This window comes from Acanthochromis polyacanthus, chromosome 16 (genome assembly GCF_021347895.1).
Source record: "Acanthochromis polyacanthus isolate Apoly-LR-REF ecotype Palm Island chromosome 16, KAUST_Apoly_ChrSc, whole genome shotgun sequence".
Classification (NCBI taxonomy): Eukaryota; Metazoa; Chordata; class Actinopteri; family Pomacentridae; genus Acanthochromis; species Acanthochromis polyacanthus.
The window spans coordinates 16,865,317-16,892,714 of NC_067128.1; the positions used below are offsets into that span (position 1 = coordinate 16,865,317).

General features: G+C 38.9%; 1 protein-coding gene across 2 annotated transcripts in view; it reads left to right on the forward strand.

The window, feature by feature from the left end:
• The window catches only part of msraa (methionine sulfoxide reductase Aa), a 51,723-nt gene that overhangs the window by 23,346 nt on the left and 979 nt on the right, over positions 1–27,398 (forward strand). For both annotated transcript variants that reach the window (XM_022192723.2, XM_022192724.2), the window contains exons 2-5: positions 186–254; positions 1,453–1,572; positions 10,607–10,711; positions 12,345–12,451. In XM_022192723.2, the coding sequence (XP_022048415.2) occupies positions 186–254; positions 1,453–1,572; positions 10,607–10,711; positions 12,345–12,451 (401 nt within the window). The remainder of the gene's footprint in view (positions 1–185; positions 255–1,452; positions 1,573–10,606; positions 10,712–12,344; positions 12,452–27,398) is intronic.

A 27,398-nucleotide genomic window follows, 5' to 3' on the forward strand; every position in this document is an offset into this window, starting at 1 on the left:
TTCTTTCACCGGGTCAGCTCAGAAACAGGATTCAAGGATACATTAACAGGTTGGGAAATGCATTCCAGTGGTACAAATCTAATGAATAAACCCTCACAGTCTGCCGGTAACAAAATAACTGAAGCAGAAAAGAGAGAGACGGTCTGCAGCAATATTCTTAACTATGTTTTCTCCTTGTTGTGCAGCCAAGCATGACGTGAATGGAAACAGGACTGTTCCACCTTTTCCAGAGGAGACAGAGATGGTCGTGTTTGGTGAGTGTGTAATGCTCAAAATACATTTCAGGAAATGAAGACAGCTTGATCACCTACTGGTATGACCTGAGATTTATTCTGCAAACCAACGTCACACCATATGACAGAACACGATTTAAATGCAGCACAAATCCTGTACTTATTTTCTACTATGTGTGTAGTATAATTTGTACATTATAACAACTTTGAAATTCACTCCACCCCTTTCACACATAAAGATTATAATATTAATGGTCACATGTTATACCCCTTTTCTGCAAATTGATTTAAGTCCCATATGTCCACAGGTTTTTAGCTCAAAACACTGCAACAATGGTTAATTCCACCATAGGCCCTGGTTTTACTCCTGCTCTAAACAGACTGATTCAGTATTTGTAGCTTTCAATGCAGATAAGCTGCTGCTGTCTCCGCCCCCTTCAGGAAAAAGACTCTCTGTGTCTGTAAATCACAACACAGCAAAACAATGGACCACACAACAGCTGAAACAGTTGAGAATGAGTATGTGAGATGAGGATCATTTTACATGGAAATATGATCAAATTCCCAGCACTGACTCATTTGTCAGATAGTGTCACAGTTATGAAATCAGTATTTTCACTGACGAGCTTAAAAATTGATCTGAGGTGACCGCTAGTTAACATGTTATCTTACCAGGCTGTGTTTCAGTCACTATTTTATTGTTTCAGATGTCAAATTTGTTCACAGGGATAACCATTTCTGTATGTATGTATGTATGTATGTATGTATGTATATATATATATATATATATATATATATATAATTTCTGTATTTTTAAATTTCTTTTTTAGATATGTGTGTGTTTGAGCGAAGTTACAACCCTCTAACGTAATAACATACAGTTGCAGAAATACATAGATAAATAAATGAATGCATGTAGGCATCCATAAATACATGTACAAATATAAACATGTGTTGTTTATTCATGTATACTTCAGGCTTTTTTGTCCATACAAACCTGACTCCAAACCATGGTGCTCCTCATTTTTTAGTAATCGTCTGCCTTTTTTCATCAAGTAAATGCTTGATTGAACATATGAACAGCTGTGAAGCTTTTTATGTTTCCTCTTTTAGCAGAAAGCTTAATAAATTCCCCCAAAGATATGATGGTGCGTTGTTAAAACATATTGAATGTTAATAATTTATTAGATTATCATATTTCTGGTTCCATTTCTTGAAGGTATGGGCTGTTTCTGGGGAGCAGAGAGGAAATTTTGGAGACAGAAAGGAGTTTATTCCACCCAAGTGGGCTACTCTGGAGGGTACACGCCTAACCCCACCTACAGGGAAGTTTGCACAGGTAACCTAAGCGTACCAACACACACACAACACACACAGACGCGCACACACACAGTGTACAGGGCAGTGTGTTGTCTACTGAGAGTCAATAAATTGTGGAAAACAAGACACACATAAACAGAAGAGTGAATCATTTCCCCCAGGCCCTATTATACTGGGGCATGGATAAGGCTGCTATTGATGCCTGACCACTCTGAGCAGGGACTATTTTTGTGTTTGTGTGTGTATCTGTGTGTGATGTGTGTCCAGACCTCCCAGTGATTCCTCCAGTTTGCCAGTACAGAGTGAATCCATCATTAGACCTGCATCACCACCTGTCTCTTTTACTTTCTAGCTTGGCTTTATCCTCTCAAACTGTCACGTTGATATGGTGCTGAAAAGTTTAGATGATGAGAAAAGCTGAAAGCAATATTGGAACAAATACAACAAATTCGAGTGATTACATATCAGGAAAGGAATAAATGCCACAAGCAAGAGTTGGATTAAACGTAGGAAAATTAGGCTTTTTTTTAATAATGAAAAGCTCAAGATTTGTTTGTACAGAGAACCAGTGTTTGCTCTGCGTCAAAGGCTGATAATATGTGGACTAAAACAAAGCTGCATGCTAATCTCAGGGGGGATAGGCAAGATTTTAAACCTAACACAGGAAAAAATTAGGTTTGTGCCCAAAATTACTTTGTAATCATAATAGATGAGAACCTCAAAATTTTGAGTTACTATTTATTGTAGCAAGAGAAACACGAATAACTTTAATTTGTGTTCTATAAGAAATTTAAAAACTATCCCATAGCTCTTCTAACTGGTATTTATACACTTTTTACAGGCTAAATGATGAACTGAGATACTGATAACAACAATACATGTTAATTTTACTCCTACATCCAGTAAACATGCAATAGTCAGTTTTTCTGAAATTCTTGAGTGATGTTTCAAGAAATTGTGCTAAACACTCTATGAATAGATTTAAAATACCTAAAGACGCAGGTTGAAACATGATTTCTCAGTTTTGGACTATTGTCAGCACTCACATTGTAGGTTTGGCTGAGTATAATCCGTTTCCTTCTGCAGGAATTTGGAAACTATTTATGGCAGGCCAACCTTTAGTGTGTGTTCTGATTGTAGACTGTTATACACATTTTTTTATACTCTTTTATACACATAAAAGATGGATGTGGCCACAGTGGTGTTTTTGGACTACCGTTGTGTGAGCAGTAAATCCAAGTGAGATCTCAGGGACACTATGCACATTGATGCAGTTCCCGTCAAACACAAGGTAGTCTCGCTCTAAAGCATCCCTTAATGTCTTTTTCACTCTAAATGGTACCATAATGTCATCTTACAACTAGCAGCTGTGAGACCATAAACCTTTTCAGTAAATGTTTATTTAGGTGACAAATCAAGTGAGAAATTTCTCATTATCTCATTGACTTCTATAGAGTTAAATCTGTTTTACAACCAGAGGAGTCGGCCCCTGCTGGCTGTTGCAAAGAATGCATGTTTAAGACACTTTTGCATTGCCTTTTCAGACACATCTATCTTTTATACACAGTTTTTGGTTCCAAGTACAAGACCCTCACCTGGAGAACCTGTTTCTGCACAGATACAGTGCCTTGTGAAAGTATTCGACCCCCTTGAACTTTTCAACCTTTCGCCACATTTCAGGCTTCAAACATAAAGATATAAAATTTTAATTTTTTGTCAAGAATCAACAACAAGTGGGACACAGTCGTGAAGTGGAACGAGATTTATTGGATATTTTATACTTTTTTAACAAATAAAAACCTGAAAAGTGGGGCATGCAATATTATTCGGCCCCTTTACTTTCAGTGCAGCAAACTCACTCCAGAAGTTCAGTGAGGATCTCTGAATGATCCAATGTTGTCCTAAATGACTGATGATGATAAATAGAATCCACCTGTGTGTAATCAAGTCTCCGTATAAATGCACCTGCTCTGTGATAGTCTCAGGGTTCTGTTTAAAGTGCAGAGAGCATCATGAAGACCAAGGAACACACCAGGCAGGTCCCAGATACTGTAGTGGAGAAGTTTAAAGCCGGATTTGGATACAAAAAGATTTCCCAAGCTTTCAACATCTCAAGGAGCACTGTGCAAGCAATCATATTGAAATGGAAGGAGTATCAGACCACTGCAAATCTACCATGACCCGGCCGTCCCTCTAAACTTTCACCTCCAACAAGGAGAAGACTGATCAGAGATGCAGCCAAGAGGCCCATGATCACTCTGGATGAACTGCAGAGATCTACAGCTGAGGTGGGAGAGTCTGTCCATAGGACAACAATCAGTCGTACACTGCACAAATCTGGCCTTTATGGAAGAGTGGCAAGAAGAAAGCCATTTCTCAAAGGTATCCATAAAAAGTCTCGTTTGAAGTTTGCCACAAGCCACCTGGGAGACACACCAAACATGTGGAAGAAGGTGCTCTGGTCAGATGAAACCAAAATGGAACTTTTTGGCCACAATGCAAAACGATATGTTTGGCGTAAAAGCAACACAGCTCATCACCCTGAACACACCATCCCCACTGTCAAACATGGTGGTGGCAGCCTCATGGTTTGGGCCTGCTTTTCTTCAGCAGGGACAGGGAAGATGGTTAAAATTGATGGGAAGATGAATGGAGCCAAATACAGGACCATTCTGGAAGAAAACCTGTTAGTCTGCAAAAGACCTGAGACTGGGACGGAGATTTATCTTCCAACAGGACAATGATCCAAAACATAAAGCCAAATCTACAATGGAATGGTTCACAAATAAACGTATCCAGGTGTTAGAATGGCCAAGTCAAAGTCCAGACCTGAATCCAATCGAGAATCTGTGGGCAGAGCTGAAGACTGCTGTTCACAAACGCTCTCCATCCAACCTGACTGAGCTCGAGCTGTTTTGCAAGGAAGAATGGGCAAGAATTTCAGTCTCTCGATGTGCAAAACTGATAGAGACATACCCCAAGCGACTTGCAGCTGTAATTGCAGCAAAAGGTGGCACTACAAAGTATTAATGCAAGGGGGCCGAATAATATTGCACGCCCCACTTTTCAGGTTTTTATCTGTTAAAAAAGTTTAAAATATCCAATAAATTTCGTTCCACTTCACGATTGTGTCCCACTTGTTGTTGATTCTTGACAAAAAATAAAAATTTTATATCTTTATGTTTGAAGCCTGAAATGTGGCGAAAGGTTGAAAAGTTCAAGGGGGCCGAATACTTTCACAAGGCACTGTATTTCTGAACAGAAATGGATGCTGATTCAGCTCACACAACTAACGTAAAATTCACTATGTAGGCTAACATAATATACCCTCTATGTTCTATTTCCTATGTGCCCAAGAAACTGGAGTTACATTCATTATCTACTATTTATTGTTGCTTTGCTACATTGTGTCGCGGTTCAAACCGTCTGACCCTACATCACTGAAAAGACTGAAAGGATCTATTCCTCTAAACATTCAAACCACATCGGTGTTCCTGCAGTGAAAAGTTGCCGTATGCTGCCCAAATAATCCTGGACAGCTTTTATATTCTCCACTCGTGATAAATCTTGAACGTTTCTTGTATTCTGTACATTTGATTTACTTTTTGTTGCTGTATTCAGAACAACAGTTATTGATGAACTTCTTCAAATTATATAGTTACATAGTCACTCCGACTTCCTGCCACAGTCCAAAAAAATGCTGAGGTTAATTGGTAACTCTGAATTGTCCATCGGTGTGAATGTGAGTCTGATTGTTTGTCTCTATATGTAGCCCTGTGATGGACTGGTGACCTGTCCAGGGTGTCTCCTCCCTTGATCCTAAGTCAGCTGGGATAGACTTCAGCCCCTCTCCTGTGACCCTAATGAGGATTGAGTGGTGTATAGAGAATGGTTGGATATATTTGACAATATAAAAACTGATGGACAGATCCTGGGAATTAACATTTAAAAAAAAATGCAAATTACTCTTTTGTAGTTCATCATATTCTTAAACTGCATCACTTTGTATAATGTAGATGCAGTATTGTGGTTATACTAAACAGGAAGAGGAAGAGATTCTCTTTAACAACTAACTAACTCGTCTGTCGCTGTTTCTCAAACAAAAACAACTGATGTGAACCAGGTTTGAACTGCTGGATGTGTTTTTTAATTAGCGCTGTATCTTGGCAGACCATTGAACAAGGGCACTTGGCTAAATGAAGTGCTCCTCACACCTTCACATCTTCAGGAGAGACACATGGAAAAAAAAAACTGAAAAGATTGATCTGAATATTCATTGTTGGTTAAATATTTACAGTCAGATCAGCGTAGGTTCAAAATGTGATGATTATATTAGCATATTTTTCTCTTTTTGAGATAGAGCACCTGTGCTACTGGATTTAAAAACACTCCCACACTGTTCATTATTTTTCTCATTTGCAGTCCTTGTTTCTGTGTCTCACACTCACAGTCCTCATCATTATTTGTTTTCAAAGCCATCTTCCTCTCAGTCAAAGGAATGTATGGTAATTCTTACTTTTTAGAGCTGTGAGAGCTACAATGAAGGTGAAGGCGTTGGCTCACAAAACATCTCTTGGCATTTGACGCTCAAACAGAAGGAAAAACGAAGCTGCTCCAATAGTTTATTAGTGGCAGTCAATCAGAAATGGATAATTTGTTGCTAGCGTTTAATAAAGACAATTGAATTAATAAAGTAAATCATTAACAACTGTTACTAACTTCTAGGTCCACCTTAAGACTTAACAAATACTCCAAAATAAATGCAATGTAACATAATCCACTGGACATATTTAAAATGAGAAGTTACTTAAATTTGCATGTGTATATTGTTCCAATCTAAAACCATTTTAACTTCAAATACATTAACGTTATAAACATCAATCTAGAGAAAATGCTGTATAAAGGTGTCATCAGGAATACCTGAATGAAATGAGTCTGTGTGATGTGAAAAGGGATATAATTATCACAAGACTCTTTGGGGAAAAAATCTGCTTGCAAGTTGTTAAAATGCTTGCATTTATTAAGCAGTGTGTCCAAAAGAATTAATCTTTCATTCACATTCTCTGTCTAGTCTCTTTCTCCCCTCGGTGTCTGGTATTATAGGCAAACAAAAAAGGAAGCCGGTGTCTTTCATGAATGTGATTGATAACTTTGAAACTCTGTTGGAAAATGTCAAAACCACAGCTGCAAAAAGCAATATTTGCAGAAGGAAGAAATCCTTTGTTGAATTTATCTCTTCAAAATGTTACATTAAAAGCACTTTTAATAACTTTTGCCCTCAGCCTGCAACTGCTATTACACCATCTTCTGTGACCCATTTGTTTCGTTGCTCTGCTGAATGAAATGAAAAGTCTCAGTTCACTAGAAAACAAACTGCACATAACGATTGAGTAAGAGGTTTGAAAGGGATCGGATTCAGTGATTGGATTTTGATTTTTCAGCCTCTATCTGGTGAAAATTTAGCCAACAAAGAGCCAAGACAAAACTTGAAGGAGAGTGAAACATACAGCCGCTGAGCTTCTAAACATCAGGTGGCCAAATAAATAACTCAAAATGAATGTAAATGTTGCTCAGTGTATCTGTAACTACATGCAGAAACATTTTTGCAAATAATTTCACTGCCATCAAGTGCCCAGTAAAGTCACCTTATTCTGCTCTAAACACAAATGAGTTTTGAGGGGGGAAAATCAAAAAACAAACAAACAAAAAAAGCAAACATAAGATTAAAATTTCAGTTGAAATTTATCAAGAAAAATGTATTTTTCCTTCAGTGCTTTACAGCATCCAGATATTTGTATGGCAGGCTATCAAACACACACATTTGATTGTTTATTCTGCATTAGTGGCAGATTATAGAATATTCTTGCAGCAGAATGTACATTACGCCAACGGCTGCAGCTTCATTTTCAGCTCTACTTCCAACCACTACTGTATTTCTCATCCTGTCCAAGATGAATTTATTCCTGCGAGATTGGCCTTGTGAGACATTAATTTAATATCAACCGCTGCTTTGTCTCTGTTCGCCAATATCGGCCGTAGGATTCCATAACTCCTGATATTAAAAAAGTAATAAGAAAGAGAGAGACAGGAGTGGAGGTAGAATAAGAGATGGGAGGAAGATGAGGTGTCACGTAATGGGTCACAGTCATTACCAGCACCAGCTGCTATTTGACTGTCAGCAGGACGAATCGTTTGAATGCTAAAATCTGCTCTGGACCTATATGGGCCTGTCAAGGACAACAGCTGCATTTGGTGCTTTTCAGATGTAAATTTGGTCCTGATATTAGAAATATTCATATTAGGTACTGTGCTGTGAAAAAGTATTTGCCCTTCTACAGAAGTCTTCTATTTTTGCATATTTTTCACACTAAAATCTTCCAGTGATAAACCACAAAACACAACATGCAGTTTTCTAAAGGGTGATTCATTAAAGACTTATTGAAAACCTGTAACACCCCTGCGAAAACGTAATTGCCCCCCTAATTCTAATAACTGGTTGGTCCCTTGACAGCAACGATTGCCGTTAAATGTTTGTTACAGCTGCTAATCAGTCTTTAACGTCTCCATGGACGAATTTTGGTCTGCTCTTCTCTGCAGAACATTGTTAATTCATCCACATGGGATGGTTTCAAGCATGAACTGCCGTTTTAAGGTGTTGCCACAGCCTCTCAGTTGGATTCAAGTTCAAACTTGGACTCGGCCACTCGAAAACCTTAATTTTGTTCTTTTTGAGCCACTCAGAGGTGGACTTGATTGTGTGCTTTGTATCATTGTCTTGCTATAGAGACCAATTTTGTTGAAGATTTTCTGATAGAAAGCGCAATTCATGGCTCCATCCATAATGACTCGTCGTTCAGTTCCTATGGAAGCAAAGTAGCCCCAAACCATCACAATACCAACACCATGTTTCATGCTAGTATGATGTTCTTCTTGTGGAATGCAGTATGAGCTTACTCCAGATATAACAGGACCCACGTCTTCCAAAAGTTCCACCTCTGACTCATCAGTCCACAGGATGTTATCCTTGGGACTCTTCCAGGTTGTTGTTTTTTTTTTTTTTTTTTTTTCCAAATGCTGACGAGCATTTATATTCTTTTTGGTCAGTAGTTTATTTGGACCTTGCAACCCTCCCATGATGCCATTTTCTCCCAGAACCTTTCTTATTGTGGAATCATGTAGATGGACCTCAACAGATCCCAGTGAGGTCTGCAGATCTTTTGATCTTTGTCTGGGTTCTTTTGTGACTCCTGAATTAGATGTTGACGTGCTCTTGGAGAAATGTTGAATTTTTGATCACTTCTGGGAAGATTCACCACTGTTTCATTTTTATCTATGGATAATGTCTCTCAGTGTGGTTCTCTGGAGTCCCAGAGTCTTAGCAACGACTTTGTAACCTTCCCGACTGACAAATGTCAATGATTTTGTCTCTTTACGTGGCATCATGTGCTACATTTTGAGAGCCTTTCGCTACTTCACCATACAAGACAGGCTCTCTTTAGTGATGTTTAGATTCAGCAAGCCTGGCAGTAATCATATGTGAGTGTATCTGGTGAGATTGAACCCAACTGCCTACTATCTAATCTACAATCTACTCAGAGTACTAAATAAATGTGATCATTTGGTAGATTGTAGGGCAAGGCAGGCTGTATGGTATTTTTCCCTCAATAAATGAAATCATTGATCAAAAACTGCATTTTGTGTTTTCTTTGGTTGTCTTTGTTTTACATTAAAACTAATTTCACGTTATCAAACATTTAAGAGGGTCAAATATGCAAAAATAGAAGATTTCTGTGGGGGGCAAATACTCTTTCACAGCACTTGCTCAGTTAGTCAAAAGTGAGGAACTGGACTTTAATTAAGTTTTTTTGTTAACTGGTGTTTTGCCAATATCTACTGCAAGAATCCATAACTCATGATAATAAAAAAGTATTAAGTACATCAGGAAGTGTTAATAACGAAGAAGAAGACCCTGTGGTACAGTCAAAAGTTCCGGAGCAAATGAAGAAGTAGAGCCTGAGTCAAGAGCATTTTGTCACTATTAAGTAAAATTTTGAAGCCAACATTGATGTGAAAATAATACTGAAAGACAACTCGACTGATGAAGATCATAAAATTCAGTCAAAAGAACAAACCAGCAAGTACAACTATACTTAAGATTGGGTTGTTAACGGTTTCCAGGACAGAGAAAAAGTTTCAAAGTACTGGTGAAAAGATGATAAAAAGTCAGTCCTTTTACTTGCTTGTTTTGGAGCCTTTTCTTGTATTGCATGGCCTTCTTCAACAGTTGGAGCTGCTCACTTGTCATTAAATCATATTTTCAGTAGTCATAAGGACTTGTGTAAGAACTGATTTTATTTTTTAATATCATGAGTTATGGATCTCTGGACGGATATAGGGGAGCACGATTTACAAAGCAGTTTCAGGTCAGCCACTTTCACGCCTGTTCTGGAGTTTTCCGCTGTAAAACATGGTCTTCATTAAGACATAAGTACTGATTTACAAATCACTATTTTATTATCAGGAGGTATGGATTCCTAGGGATACTTACTGGTTAATCAGCAGTTAACAAAAAAAATCTAAAGTCAAAGTCCCCTTGCTCACTTGTTTTGAAGCTTTTGACTGTATTGCATGGTCTTCATCAACAATTGGAGTAGCTCAGCGTTCATTCAGTAGTATTTTCACAAACATCACAACTACACTGGCTTCAATGTTGACAGCTACTGACCAAACACTCTTGATGTAAGGTCCACTTATCGTTTGTTCTGCAGCTTTCAACCATAAGAATGAAAAAAATGATGTAGGCCTTCTCACAAAGCCCAATTGTCCTAAACTGAAAAATTTGAACATCTACACTTTCACAGCAACTTAAACTGTCAGATGATGATGAAGACCACATGATAAGTTAAAAGTTTTAGATATTGTACTTTAATTAAAACATGCCAAACTGAAAAGTTTAATAAGGGGGAAAAAAGGCTTTAAGCCAATAATATCTGAGTGAAAGGATTCATGACCTCTCGGATCTTTCTTTGACTCATCAATGTTGTCTGTTACAGGCATGACAGGACACACTGAGGTGGTGCGAGTTGTTTTCCGTCCAGAGCAGATCAGCTTTGCAAGTCTCCTCAAAGTCTTCTGGGAAAGCCACGACCCGACTCAAGGTACAACATCACCCACTGACTAAATAAACCCACGAAGAAAGTTTTATTGATAAAGAAACTAAAATCGTGAATCAAGAAACTGTTATTTTCTTGCCGCATTTGCTACTTTGTACTGGATGAAACTTTATTTACAGCAAGTACTATTTTACTGGCAGAACTCTTTACAGAGTCATTTTTAAAGGCAGTTGTTACTCCGCCAAGGAATGCAGCAGAGTTATGTGTTGTTCTGTCTGTGTGCAGCATTACTCAAAAACGGAATAATGAGTTCGGAAGTTTTCAGGGAAGGTCAGAAATGACACAAGGACCACCTGAATAGATTTTGGTAGTGATGCGGCTTAAAGTCTTGATTCATGGATTTGTTAAAGATTTCTGTATCATTGTGAGATAGCGGCACGGTAACTATGACTGCAAGCGAACGCTACGTCAACTCTCTGCTGACGATCACATGATTGGGATCCTACTACAAATCCATCATTCCACACTTATCAGGACTTACCCTTTGGAAATGATACAACTGCGCTCTCTGAGTGCTTTTCTTGTTTGCATATAGATACATTTTAATAGAACCACCATCCCCATTGTATTTCATACAGTTAAGTACTTCTGACTAACCAAATAACAGATGACTTTACATTATTGTCACAGAAACGTACATCGATACAAAAACATGCATGTTTTTATCTGTAAATAAAGAATATCTGTGTACATGTTTTTTATAATTGAAGTGTGTATGATTCAGGTTTAGCTGGGGGTTTAATCGAACCTAGACTTTAGGGATGAACTCTGGAAACAAACTGGTACAGACTCTCATCAAGGTGGGTGTCCTGAGCAGAACAAGAAGTTTATCTTGTATAATTGACATTGTAATTATTTCATGACCTTTATCAACAATTTTAAAGTCATAACTTTAGCAAACGTTCCAGATTTTAATCAAGTGAGAGTTACATTAAAAGCTTATTATACAGTATATGAGTCTACATGTTTTTCTACAGCAGTCTTGCCTGCATAAGTAAATAATGACGGTGACTGACCAAACAAAAACAGACTGATTTGCTGAAAGAAAATAAATGAAATTAGCAAAACATTGTGTCAACCCACAATAGTTCCAAGATGGCCAATCCTATATAAACTGTCTGCTCCACTGCTCACACTCACAGGTTTAAATGTCACCAAAGTCACGAGGGACCAGAAGTGATTGGACCTGTGTGGGATTGACGGGTTTACCGACACACTTTTCCGTCCGTAGAAACCTGTGCGCTAATCAAACATTGCTGTTGACAGGCTGACAAGCTGACAGTGAAAGGATGAAAGGATGCATGATGAAATGATCAAATCAGTCAAAAACAGCAATCAGTTCCGCCAAGACAGACGAGTCATATTTTTGGAAATGCTGTCAGCTGTTGTTTTCAAATGATGTGATGTTCCCTCTGCCAAGAACTGAGGATGCAGGCGCTTCACTGCAATCCTCAAATCTTGATTTTCACAATGTGTGTGTGTGTGTGTGTGTGTGTGTGTGTGTGTGTGTGTGTGTGTGTGTGTGTGTGTGTGTGTGTGTGTGTGTGTGTGTGTGTGTGTGTGTGTGTGTGTGTGTGTGTGTGTGTGTGTGTGTGTGTGTGTGTGTGTGTGTGTTCAGGGATGCGTCAGGGGAACGATGTTGGGACGACGTACCGCTCTGCCATCTACACCTACACACAGCAGCAGCTTGAGGAAGCTTTGGCCTCCAAAGATCAATACCAGAAGGTACACAAATCCATCAGTCATTCATCGCTGTGGCGGGGTTATTTGTTTTTGTGTTTGGGCATGTAAACATCGTAGCAAAATTGCAGAAACCGGGCTAAACCCTTATCCCCGTTTTGAGAAAACCAAATATGCTAAGTGGAGAAACTAAGATACCGTTGCGTGGAAATGCAGATCCGTTCAAGTCTATAGTAGACAGATTGCAGAAGGTCTGTTTCCAACATGTGCAGAGGAAAAAACATCACGTTGATAGTCACAGTCAAATGGTTACAGGAAAGCAATTTAGCCACTTTAAAATTGACAGTTTGCAAACATGACAGGCGCCTGCACACGTAGCATGCAGAAACTGGTATGCTAGTATTCATCATGCATCCAGATGAACATTGTATCCCAAATATGATCAGTAGCAGAATAGAACATCTAATATAAACACTCTTTGTTCATTCTCCTCCCTTCTTGTGTCCTTTTCCACCTTCCTGTTCGTCCCTTCATCTTTCTCTTTCTCTGACTCCACTTCCCAGCATCCTCCTCTGCTCCTCAACCTTCTTTCTTGCAGTCTGTATCAGTAACACGCCTTTGACTACAGCCCGTGAATACTGAAATATAATGGATCTGTCTGTGTGTGCACGCTGCATTCACCACCTATGTCCATATTCTTTTAAAATCAGCACACACAAAAGATGTTCACACGGTGCCTCTCTCAAACTCTCTCCTGCTGAGGCTTCTCCACCGCCATCCCACCAAAGGGCTTGTTGCCATGGAAACTGACGAGGAAGAGGTTACTCTATTCTACTCTGTTCTATTCTAGTGTAGTCTGGTCTTCATTAGAGTCCTTTTTCTCTCCCGTTCTTCACCCCGTTTGCCCTTCCTTTTCATTCTAGCACCTTTTCTCTTTCAGAGGATTTTTTTCTCGAAATCAAGTGGATTTTCAGTAGACGGCATTATGGCAGTTTTCTCCAGAGAACTGGAGTCATTGGGTTGTAATAATGGTTTTGCTATGCTGTGGCTTTTTGTGTATAGCATGAATAGCAAACAAACTCATCCAACAGGAAAGAGCAGTGATAATGTGGCAGCTTTAATTAGCAGCAACACAGTAAAGACACCAAGAGAGCAGAGTGGATGGAAACATGCACTGAAAAAAGTTAACTAACGGTCTTGTCAAGATTTGTTGTCTCATAAAATACTATGATGCTAAATTATACTGAAGTTAAATTAAAGCATGCAGTTAAAAGCCCAGAAAAGGTCAATCTCTTATCAGAGGACGTGTCTGTGCTGATTTTCTCAGACATCTTTTTCCTAAAAGCATCCTCAATTTAAAATATTTATAAAAAGCATCTCATTCACTCATGTTTGAGATGTTTCACGGCACAGAAAGGCAATTTAGTAAACTGTCGAAGTAAATGTTTTTTGCAAGTGTGTTTAGCTGGAAACCATTTTATGCCTTTGCAAACCAGAGGCATTATATTTTGGAATTGTCCACTCGTATCATTCTCATGAACATATTTTCTTTTGAAGGCATTTTTTCAAATTTGACACAAATGTTCAGTAGACCTCAACAAAAACTGATTCCATTTTGGTGGTCAGAGGTCACTGTGACCTCATGTCCATCCAATTCCTGTGAACGCAGTATATCTGGAATACCTGGAAGGAATTTCTATGTTATTGGCACAAACGTTCACTTGGGCTCAGTGATGAACTGTTTAGATTTTGGAGGTCAAACGTCAAAGTTCCTCCAAGCTACCGCATGACCTCACACATTTCTGGCCATAGCAAATTCTTAAGCTAATTGTAAAAAGTTTTACTTAAATTTTTATGCGGATAAAATGATGAAGTGATGATATTTAATGTCCAACAGGTAAAAGACGACTTATTTAACGCAATAACTGAGACTGTGATTGTCTCTGACATTGGGTCGGACACTGATTTGATTTGGTGACTCTAATTTTGGGGGCTCACTGATTGAATTCTTTCAAATTCTTCACTGCATTTTTATATTTGTATGGACAGACATACAACTGCAACTTAACTGGTTGGCTGAGTCATACCACCACAAGGATGTCAATGCACGTTTTAAATGTTCTGTTTCCTACAGCGTTGAGTTGAAATATGATGAGTTGTATGTCGTCATATTAAGTGTCCACTGTCTTAAGAGGCTATAAAATTACTGCAAATGACAAAAATATCAAAGCAAAGTAATTAAATGAGCAAGACACCTGGACAAGAAATTTCCATATTCTAAAAGTAGATTTCCAGCAGAATCAATGAACATTTTAATGCTCACACGAGGTTTGACCATTAGCATCACAACATAGTTTTGATTTGATTGTTTTTCGTGATCCTCTTTTGGGCGAACATTTTCACTCGTCAAAATAAGTGTGAAGAACTATTAGATTCAGCTCACATCATCTCCAGAGAATCAACTGATGTTACATTTTAATGTTAGCCTGACTGTGTTTAGACAAAGTGTATCTTAATGGTAGTGTAAATGCACAGAAAGTCAAAGAAAAATGGACAAGAAAAACATGCGCGATTTGAAAATGTTTCAATTTTAAGTAAAGATGTTGTACGTCAGATATACAGAGGTGACAGAAAAAAGGAGAGACCCTGGTGCACAGATAACAGAAAGAACTGGGTTTCTGCAAATTCTACATTTTGGTTTTCCAAAAGAAAAGTTAGTAAAAGTCAAAAGTAGGATGCCAACTACAAAAGCTGCCAGTTTATGGTAGAAACACTGAGTCACTGCAATGTTTAATAATAATAAAAATTTATGTTTGCCAACAAGAATCAACTTTTTTCACCATATTATTTTTTGCTCCACATTACATTATCTTAATAAGTGTTTGCAAACAAATCAAAACATTTTCTGCGTTTGTTGCAAGTGACAATATTTAGGGCTGAAAATGCAGCCAAAGACGAAGACCCAACGACTGCAGTTCCTCGAATAACCACTTGAGGCTGGCTCAAAAACTAAATCAGTCCCCATAGATCTCTGTGTTAGCATGTCCAGCTTTGCAACAGAAATAAACATGATTATAGCCTGGGACTAAAACAGTTTTGGTCTCTCTACCTAATGTCTCTGTTCATGACAACTGAAACTTTATGCTTAAATTACATTAAGGCCTAAAGTTATGCATAATTAATGGTGTGGCTGCTTTTTTTCAAGTTGACAGTCGATGCCTCTCTCAGTTGAACTCATCCCACACCTCCTACATTTGAATTAGCCAGGAGTCAGCTGGAGTCACACTGGGCGTAAAAACCGCTCTGCAGGAAACCTACATCCCATAACAGAGAGTTCGTCCATCTTCAGGTTTAGTCAGTGGCTGCTGGAAACGTCCTTTCAGCTAACATCCAGCTAGTACGACTATGCTGGCTCATGTGTGGCAACGTGGTGTAAAAACACCTTTGTGACAACAGTTCCTCTTCTACACAACATACACAGAACTATGATGCAACAGACCGACTGTGATGACAATAGTTGAGCAAAATCCTGCTCCTTGGAGACTGAACCCTTTTAAATTTTTGACACGGTTAGTGTCTACAGTGCTTCGTGCAGACATTTTTTTTCTATTTTCTGCTGGTAGAAAACCTCTAAGAGAAACTATTTTTTTTATTAAATTGTGAGCATTTAAATTTCTGAGAGAATCTTAATACTTTGATTCTTGTTAACAAAAGCTTACCTTGTGTACTTTTGTGTGCTTTATCATAAGGCTAAGAGACGACAGTTATGTGTGCATCCCAGTCTGGAGATAACCTTGTTGGGCCAGACACTTTGTTTTTATTTATAATGGTCATAGATGGATAAACACAGACACTTTCTTTCTCTCTGTAGCTGGTTTTTTTTATGCTATACGGAGACAGTTGATGGATAGGTTCCCTTCATCCAACCACAACGTCTCCATCAAAATCTCTCATAGGTTTTGTTTCCTCTCTCATTTTTTTCTCACCAGATTGGCTCCCCCACCCCCTCCCATCTGTGTGTGTGTGTGTGTGTGTGTGTGTGTGTATACACGTGTATGTGTGTGTGTGTGTGTGTGTGTGTGAGCAGTTGGCCTATAGCAAACACACTCCATGCCAAACCATCTGGGCCTTAAATCTGTCCTCCACAAAAATCGCTTTAGTTGCAAAACTAACGCACACACTCGTATACGTACACGGAGCGTCAGGGTTTGTTCAGATTAGACATTTATTCAAATAACAATATAGTATTCACGCTGACTCCTCTACATCTGATGTTTCACTTAAAGCAACCACCTCTTTAATTTTGAGCATTTCCCTGCCAAAAAATTTGAATAATTTAGTTCTTTTCCCCCTCTCTTTCATTCAGAGTAGAAGCATCATTTTCCTGCATTAACTCTGTGCATTAACTTGACACACATTCGTACCATGCCGTCTTTAAAATATTGATGAATTTGTGCTCCCAAAAATATTGCGGAAGTCTTTGTCTTTGCCTCCACGGCGGCTACAGCTGCTCGTGCCGGCGACCCACTTCTTCTCCCTTTTTTCCAAACAAACTGAAAATGTAAAATGCATCACGGCACAGAGGAATTTCCCAGGACATGCGTACCACACACCTCCTGAATTTTTATTAACGTATAGCTGACTTTTACAGCCACATGTTACATGTGGAAGCATATAAAAAATGGCAATGGCGATAGGAGAGCGAGAACGGTGACATGCAGGCGGAGAAAGAGATAAAGTTTAGGCCACGGGTGGTGATAAAGAGAGATGGGAGGCTAAAAAAACAAAAGAGTCTGGTTAATTTGGTGTCAGGGTATTGACTATGTTCGCTTCGCCGCCTGGCTTGATTGTATTGTTCACACGGAGAGTGATTGGGGAATTTGGTGTGTGTGTGTAAGGTACAACAGCACTGCAGAAAATTACCTTGCAGGCGGCTGGCGGTTGTCTGCAGCATGAAAGGAGCCTCCCCTTTCTTTTCTTGCCTCCTACCCATCATTAGGGTGTGCACTGCGTCTAAAATGGCAGGTGGAAATGGTAACTCTGTGTGTGTGTGTGTGTGTGTGTGTGTGTGTGTGTGTGTGTGTGTGTGTGTGTGTGTGTGTGTGTGTGTGTGTGTGTGTGTGTGTGTGTGTGTGTGTGTGTGTGTGTGTGTGTGTGTGAGTGTGTGTGTGTGTACTTGCGTGCTTGCTTTATGTAATAATGTGTGCTCGGTCTGTGGGTGCAGGCATGGATGCTGAAGCAGTGTGTACTCATTGTTCTGGCACCCCTTTCTCTCTTGATACACGTCTCTGGCTACATTCTCTTTTCATGAACACTCATATATCCACTTCTAAACACAAAACAGCTGCTTTTCTTTCCTTTTTCTTTTCGGCCCCTTTCTTCTTTGTCTATGAAATCCCTCTCTAGTGCTTTAAACATGCCAGCTTCACCTTTTTTCATTCCGTTTTTTTTTTTTTTTTTTTGCCATTCCTCTCTCTGTCTCGTGGGTGCTTATCAGAGTTGTTCACGTTTTCCTGCTTTACCAGAGCAGTCAAGGTATTTGCATTCCAAATGAGCAATCTACTTCTCTGACATGCAAATTAATGGATGTGAATTATGCATTTATGGCCGTCTGCTAACACAGCAGCAGGACCAGCCCAAACAAACGCAATGAAACGCTGAAAGGCAGGAGGGACAGTTAGAGATGCCACCACAGCAATATAATGGAGAATGCAGCCATTTTGAGCATCACAGGTAGCCTGGAACTATTGTCAGCGCTCATATTTTTTAGCTTAAAGCTGCCTGCAGTCAGTATTTCTTGTCCTAAATGACTACATGCACAATTTGTCCTCATTGTATCAAAGACTCATGGTTGGATTGAAATGTGGCTTTAAAAAATTCAGCTGTCAGGCAGTTGATTGTGAAAAGGATTTAAAAGTGAGGTACACACAAAGATTTTACAAACAAAGCAAGAGCGAAGCTGATGGATGTGATGGACAGAAGGTTTTGTGGTATTTTATGTCTGGTTTCACAAAGAACTCATGAAGAAATTACCCAATATAAGCTTTGTTAGCATTATAGAACTACTCATAAATATGCCACTTTCCACTGCAGGAACTTGAGGGCTGTTCGAGGACGAACTGAACCTTTGTTTTTCAACCTTTGACTGCAGGAACCGTCCATGTAGAACCTCTTTTGGGGCCATTTTGGGGACAAAAAAGTGCCCTCTCCATTGTAGCTACTTCTGAGCAGCCCTGAAAAAACAGTGTGCATGGTTTGATGCTAATTGGTTAAATTTGATAAGAAGCTGATATCTCAGCATCACACAACGTAAAATTCACCATCCTTGACAGCACAACAGTCTGCTGCTTTCAGTGTTTTAGACCAGGCCTGTTTTATTATCATATTATTATGTGCATTTTTGAGTGTTGCATTAGAATTAGTTAATAGAAACAGCTAATTAAAAACACTCCTCCAATTTTGCAAGAACTACCCGAGGTAGTTTGTGGCTTTTTCGGAAAATAGCAAATGTGCATAGTGAGGGATAGAATGGCAAATATTTAACTTAAGTGGAGGATCAGGTGTTTCTGTCGTGGTCATCACCTCAGGACTTCATGTAACATGGCCAATACTAGCTGACAGGAAAGAATGATTACAAGTCACCCAGTTGAATACGGTTCCTCCTGTAGGCTTCTTTCTATTTTTTTTTCTGTCTTGCAGGATTTCAAAAGTTGACTTTTTTTCTTAATCCTTGTGTTGTCCTTCCCAAAAAATGTTGTTGCCTTGTCTGAAAAAAGTCCAAAGATTCAGAAAAAAAATCTGCCCAAATTTATAAATATTTGCAAAATCTTCATGAAGAAAATTCCTGAAAAGTTTACCTTTAAAAGTTTTATTTTTTTAAATAAAAAATCCCCAAATTTGACAGCGAAATTCACTGGATTTTGGTAGTTTTTTTCTGAATGTTCTTAAATATTTTTTTCAATTTGTCATTTTCCACCAAAAATGCTCAAAAATTTCCTAAAAAAATTTTGAAAATGTGGAAGTTTTCACTCTGAAAATATATATATTTTTTCCACATTTTTAAAACTTTGAAACGGGTCAATTTGACCCGAAGGACGACAGGAAGGTTAAAGGGAAGCAGCCTTTAGTTTTTACTGTCTACAGTGCTTATAAAAGTATCTACCTCCTTGTATGATTTGCAGTTTTTTGCCTTGCAACTTTGATTCATGACCAGTATAATTTGGCTTTTTGGATGAGTGTTTTGTTTTGTTTTAAATGGACTCTTCTGTCAAAATGAAAATTAATTTCTACACAATAATATCTTAATTAAGTTCATATTCTGTAATTACTGCATTGACCCCGTGTGGATCAGTCTCAATCAGCCTTCCCCTTCTGGACACTGTAATTTTACCCATTCTTCTCTGAACAACTCCTCAAGCTTTGTCAGCTTGCATGAAAATCATTAGTGAACAGCCCTTTTTGAAGTCAAGCCATAAATCCTCAACTGGATGAGTTAGATGACTCGGCCACCCCACAACATTCACCTTGTTGTCTTGAAATCATTTCTGTGTAGCTTTAGTTGTATGCTTCCGGTCACTGTCTTCCTTGAAAACAAATCTCCTAAGTCACAGACTTGCAGACTTCATCTGGTTGTTCTCCAGTATTTCCCTGTAGATCGCTGCATTCATTTTGTCCTCCACCTTCACAAACCTTGCAGGTCAAGCATCCCCATATCATGATGCTGCCACTACCATGCTTCCTGGTGGGGATGTTGTGTTTGTGATGATGTGCAATGTTTGGTGTTCACCAAACATGGCATCTAGTCTGATAGCTCAATTTTAGTATCATCAGATCAACAAGCCTTTTTTAAGATAACTTCAGAATCTCCCACATACCTTCTGTGGAAACTGTAGTCAAGACTTAACATAAGTGTTTTTTTCAACAGTGGTTCTACTATCCCATAAAGCTTTGACTGGTGAGGAACAGACAACAGAAGCTTCTTACTCTTTCAGAGGAATCATAGGTGTCTTGGTGGCCTCCCTCACTAGCCTCTTTCTTGCATCATCAGTTTTGGGGGATGGCCTGTTCCAGACAGATGTACTCATGTTTCATATTCTTTCCATTCCCTGATGATGGTTTAACTGTACTCAGTGACTTGAACATTTTCTATCATCCATCCTCTCACTTGTGCTTTTTAAAAACTTGCTTTATGTGTTCTTGTCTTTCCATGGTGTAGTTATAGCTAGAAGTAGTGATTCACCAGTGACCAGACCTTCCAGATACAGGTGACTTCATGATACAATCACTTGGGACACATTAACTAGTCTCAGAAGTCTCTGTTTCACTAACTGTGACTTCTAGCAGCAACTGGCTGCACCTGTGCTGAGTTCAGTGAGTCGTTTAAAAAAGGGGTGAATACTTAGGTAATCACTTATTTTATATTTGATTTTTTTTAGTGAATTGACATTACTTTGTAGAAATCTGTTTTCAATTTGACATTAAAAAAGTTTTTGTAAATTTTTGTGCAGAAAGCCCAATATATATGGGCCCTGATTCACTGTTGAAAGTAATAGAAGAGGAGAACTTCCAACGTGGTGACTGTATACCTTTTACAGGCGCTGAAGAATAGATAACTCAAATTTTTAAAATGATTTGTTACTGAGAGCAGCAGATTTATTCACTTTGATATAATATTTCTTTGTGTACAACTATTTTTACTTTCTTTCCCTTACTTCTATTTTTAATTTTATTTTCTCTCTTTTGTCTGGTAAATGTTTTTCTTTCTTTCCTCAAGTCCCCTTTATGTTTGAAAGCTGCTATATAAATAAACCTGCCCACCGTAAGCATAACTCCATCTCACCTCTCAGAATCACAAAGGGCAGCTGCAGCAGCAAAGAGAATCCCACTCTAACTGCTGCGTTGTACTTCCACCCTACTTAGCCAAATTAAACTGTGGTGTCAGTGCAGTCATGGTGGGAAATCTTCACGGGAAGTGATGAAGCAAACAGTGTGTCCATTAAAAGCTGACCTCATCAACGTTACATCTTTTGTCTCTCCTGTCTCTTTGATGTTTTCTGCTTTAAAAGACTCAAAGACCCTCCAGGTTTGTTTGCTGACATCTTCTTGAACAACTTCCGAGTGCTGACGTCAATGAAGCTAAAATGGTTTTCGAACCATTACCTCATTAAGTATTAGAGGCACCAATGTGTGAAATTACCCAGCACAGTTTTAAGACTGATTGTTTTCGTACTAAAAATAAACAGAGGACTTTGTATTATTTCCCCAAAGACTTCTTTCTATTCAAACTGGAAGTGCAATCTAAACGGGGAATGTACAGTTTAACTATAACCTCTCTGTGATATGATGCCATCACACGTTTTGACCAAAGTAGTCCACTGACGGTTGTTGGTACGTCCATGAATACGTTACAAGCAGGAACTGCTCATAGCTAATGCACTGAACTTTTAATGGCAACGGTTTAATGACATTTTAACAGATATACATTAAAAAGAAGTCTCATACCAGACTAGTGCTTGAACGTTTGTGAACCCCTTAAAAAGATTCTGTTTCTGGCTAAATATGACTTAAAAACATAACTGGATTTTCACAACATTTCTAAAAGTAGATAAATAGATAAGCAAATGAGACAAAGCTAGAATAATTGGTCATTTTTGTTTTGAGAAAAATTATCCAATTTGACGTAGTTTATGAGACAAATATGTTATTGTCATCTTTTTAGCTGGGCTCTCTTTACACTTTTGTGATGTGTGTGAAAATTAGATGCAGAAATATAGAAAACTAAAAAATTCACACACTTTCAAGTACCTGTCGCTGATATTATAATTGTCCATTCCAGCCCTCCAATCTTTGATTTCTCTCCAACATTGCATTGGTTCTCAGATATTTTTGTGTTTGCATGTTTCCAACAGATCAGCACAAAAAAAATCTCACCAGAAGAAGGAAAACACTTTTTTTTTTCAACTAACTTCTGCAGTTTTTGCTCTTCTCTGTCCCCCCTATGAACCCCGACTTTCATTATCTTGTGTTAAGATGTTATACTTGACATGTGAACATCTAGAACTTATGGAAAATGGTGTTTCATAAATGCTGGTGAAAACCTTAAAATGGAACCAACAAGAATCTTAAAATATTTTTGAAGAAGAGCCACACTTACATTACCGTTCAAAAGTTTTGGATTGACCAGACAATTTCATGTTTTCCATGAAATGTCACACTTTCAGTCATGTGCTAACATAACTGCACAACGGTTTTCTACTCATCAATTAGCCTTTCAACACCATTAGCTAACACAATGCAGCATTAGAACACAGGAGGGATGGTTGCTGGGAATGTTCCTCTGTACCCCTATGGAGATATTACATTAAAAATTTCCAGCTAGAATAGTCATTTACTACATGAACAATGTCTAGACTGTATTTCTGATGAATGCAGTGTTATCTTTATTGAAAAAAATGCTTTTATTTAAAAAAAAAGTGACCCCAAACTTTGAACAGTAGTGTATCTAAATAGCCTAGCCGCGCTAGACAACCCACGGCAACGAATTTAATTCTCTGCCACGGTGGGTCTAGTTACCCTCCATAAGGCTCGAGGCTGGATTCTCCTGAAACTAGCCGGACGAATAACCATGAAGTGTAGAGTCAGAAGGCGGGCGTAACTAAGTGACGACAGAGGCGCGACGATTCTGACAGAAACAACCGGAAACAACTAGCCTAGCCGCGCTAGACAACACACGGCAACGAATTTAATTCTCTGCCAGGGTCGACAACAAAAACGACAACAGTCGTTGAGCTCCATTAGCACCGACTCTGAATAATCTTTCTGTTTACATGTCTGTAATATACTTGAGCTTCACCCATTGACTGTATAAATAAGGCTTCACCGAACTACCGCATCCTCTGATTTCCGGCTCTCTAGGAGCCTATTCATTACGCTGATTGGTTGTATACCTACCCAATTGCTGCAGAGGGATTTGAAAGACAACCTTTTAGCCCGCCTCCCTCCCTGTCGAGCGTGCCTAGACCCTTGTGCCGTCAGAAACATGGGTGTAGCGTGGCTAGGCTAGTAACTAAATGCATGAAGCAAGAAACATAAACTGTTTGACTGGACTTTTAGTTAGTACAAATATCAACAGAATTTTGAATGAGGTTTTCTTCTCCTTGAACAAACAGAATGCACCTGAATCCGCTCAGAAAGTTGCCTGTCAGAAACTTTAATCCGAACATCGAATCAAGGCTTTTACTATTAAACAGCTTCTTGTGGCTTGTCGGAGCTCCACATCTCTGGAACCATTCAGCCCAGTGGAGAGGCGCTTTGCTGGGCTTCAGGTCCAGACCACCTCCCTGAGGCCTCTGGTTCTCTGGCTAATACATAAACACTGGATGGAGGAGCAAAAGGAGGGAGGGATGATGGATGAAATGACACTGATGACATGTGTTTAGATGATGTATGGTGCTTAATTCAAAATGATTTATTTTCCAGTCTGTCATTCATCCTGTCATATGATGGATATTATTTTTATATATTTACAGTCGATTGATCAGCGCTGTCTTTGTTATGCCTGTGGTGATAAAATATTATAAAAAAATCATTGGTTTTGCCTAAATTTTAGACAAAGCAAGACAAAGATTAAGAATATCAGCATAAATTGTTCAAATTGTGTTGTCTAATGACCCCAAAAATGTAAAATTGATAGAACAAAGTAGGGAAATATATCGATTTCACCAACTACTAGCTCCCTGCTGAAAACAAGCTCATGCTATAGTGTACAAGACATTTCCGTCAATTATAAAGTCGAAACAGTCACATACTGTAAGCCACATAATCACAGGATATGGAGCATATAATCAAGCTGTGAATTATAGTATGAGATAGGTTTCCAGTAGAGTAGATACTCCAAACGATGTGAAGCACCCAGCTTTTAAATAATTAACCTAAATGCTCAGCCGCCAGCATTTGCATTCATATAAAATTTTAGCCAAATCAACATCAAGCAACTCTGACATTTTTATTTCCCTAAAATAAAACCCAGTCCCGTCCTTTATGGCGATGAGCTGAGCCACGGAAACAACAGCCTGAATAATAGCTGTGTTTAGTAATTATTTAGAGGGACCAACAGGATAATTACCATAAACCTGGTGCAGTCACTTCAGGGGCTTTGGATTCCTCCTTTGTAGCTGTCGTGTCAAGAAGAAGAAGCAGAACAGCAGCTTTGCAGATAAAAGGCTAAACGTTTAAATGCTGCACCAGATTCATCTCTTCTACCACCCATGATACGCTCAAATAAAAAGCGTAGCTATAAACACACACACACGCTAAAAACACAGTAACGGCCCTCCATCAGGAGTTAAAGTTTCATCGCTGTGTGTCTTCATGCTCGCCGCCGTTTCTGTTTGTCTTTTAATTTACCCACACGCCATCTGTTTGAGTCATTTTTATCACAGGGAGGAGAAGGTGTCATTACCAACTGATTATAAATTGAATATCTGTGAGTGTATTGTCTGTTTTCGTAGGTACTACCCTGCCTGGAGCTGCACGTTTTGCATAAACACATCAGACATGTACAGATCAGTGGCAGTTTGGAGGCAACATCATCATACAATATATTAGTCAGGCATTGGGCCACTGCATGCCATCAGAAGAGCTTCTTTTCATTGATTCTCCAGGTCTCTGAAACTCTGTTGGAGGGATGTAGCTGATGTAGTCTGATGCTAAAAGGTATAGCAATCCTTTTAATGTTTAAAATTACAGATATCTGTAATTTAATTGTACCGAGTCAAAATGTTTTTTTTACAGACAGCTCTTTAGGCCACAGAGATCACCCTTTCTTTCATTATTATTTCTCTAATAAAACCCAATAACTGGGCACACATGCATAAGCTTCATTTTATATTCCTACAATTAACCACAGATGGACATAGAGACACTTCTGCATCTTCATATTGTAGCTGTCCTACGACCCATTAAACCTCATGCACTGCTGTGGTTATTTATAAGGCCTGTACCAGTTATCATACACGTGTGTCACAAGAATCTGTAAGCCATCATTATGGTGATATCTAAGTCATCCCTATTAAACACAGGAAGGAGGATTAAAGGGTATTTTTTAGGTGTTCATATTGAAACAGACTTCATGGCTGAGTTAAAAAATGTATCTCTGACAAGGAAGTAAAGGCTCAAATGTCAATACAAAGAGTGATTCTGAACAATTATCCAAGATTTCCTGTTAAATTGACAGGCCAGTCTTGTTTTTCTGGACTGGCTTTCGTCTGCAAGATTTATAAATGTATATAATATATAGAAGAAGAAAAGCATTCAGAGAGCGCAGTACTTCGCCAAGGCTGCTCAGTTGTTGAATCATTTCCAATGGCTGAAATCTTGAAAAGATTTGTGCCAGAAATCACAGCACTATAGAATGTGGCCATTTAATATAGATGTACCCACAAGCAAAATGACCTTGCGCTGAGTACAGGCAAGTGTTTTGCATGTGTACGTTATGTACGGATGCCGAATCCTGTGACCTAAATAGCGGGCGGTGGAAATTGATGGGACTCAGAAACAACAGCACAATTTAATCAGCTGTTCCTTGTATCATTTCCAATGGATAAGCCCTCAACGGTGGATTTGTAGTAGAATCACAATGACGTGATCGTCAGCAGGCAGCTGGCATAGCGTTCACTTGTTGTCGTAGTTACAGTGATGGCATGCTGCTATCTCACAATGATACAGAAATCCGTGGATCCAGACTATAAGCTACATTACTGCCAAAATATAATCCCTTGGTCCTTGTGTTTTGTTTTTTTTTACCTTCACTGAAAATTTCATCCAAATCCGTTAGTTTGTTTTTAAGTAATGTTGCTAACCGACAGACAGACGGACAGACAAACATATGCCAATCACCACAGAACTCCCCTGTTCCTTGGCGGAGTAATTATGTATATAAATGCCCGCAACCTGAATTTTACTCAACGCCCTTCTGTGGTCATTGATTACCCTCATCTCTGTGTATTAAAGTTACATATTTGCACGTTTTGCAGACCTATGACATCACTGCCTCTCCTACTCACCCTGCTCTGATCCCTGCAGCCCGAGCACACCAGCTCACCTACAACTTTGTAGAAATACAACACTGTAGAAATACTTTCTGCAAGTTGTAATGTAAATTTAGGAACATGTCTGAACTGGAAACCAAATCAGACTAAGCATTAGGGGTGTAACGGTACACTAAAATGTAATTTCGGTTCGATTCAGTTTCCTAGAGTATTCGGTTCGGTTAATTTTCGGTACAAAAAAGGCAGAAAAAGAACGTGAATAAGAACGTAGTCCCGTGGCAATAAAAACTCCAATGCCATGTGTTATTGCTTTGGCCCGGTCAGAGTCGCGTGTTAGAGGTTGTTTAAAAGCAGACGTTATCGTTGTTTGCACCAAGCTGGTTTTCTTTCTTGTTGATGTAACATTTACTGTCGGGTGATGCCGTTTTAAGTGCGTTAACATATTAGACGTGTTTCCTGTAGCATACCCGATCTCTGTGGAACAGTGCCGACACACAACTTTGGTTTTATCCACTTGTCTTTGTCCATTGGTAACTGTAAAAGGAAAACCAAAATGTTCCCAAACAGGAGAGCGTGGTGAGCTGTGAGGGTCTTCCAGCTCAGGTTTGATGCCATTTAACACGCCTGCTAGCAGCGCCTCCACTTCTTCAAGAAGTGGAAGAAGTGGTGTCCGACGCTCTAAAGCGTCCGTGTGAAAACACGTTAAGGACTTTAGTTCCCGACGGAGAGCTTAGATCACTCTAGTCATAAATTTGAAGAGAAAATAATATGAAATATGAACCGAAACGGTGCGCAAGTGGACCGAAACGAACATGCCGTACCGAAACGGTTGAATACAACCACGTGAACCGTTACACCTCTAATAAGCATATTAAAAAAAACAACTGCTAGCATGATTAAAAACTGGATTTCCATTGGAGACGGTCTTTGATTTGTTACTAACT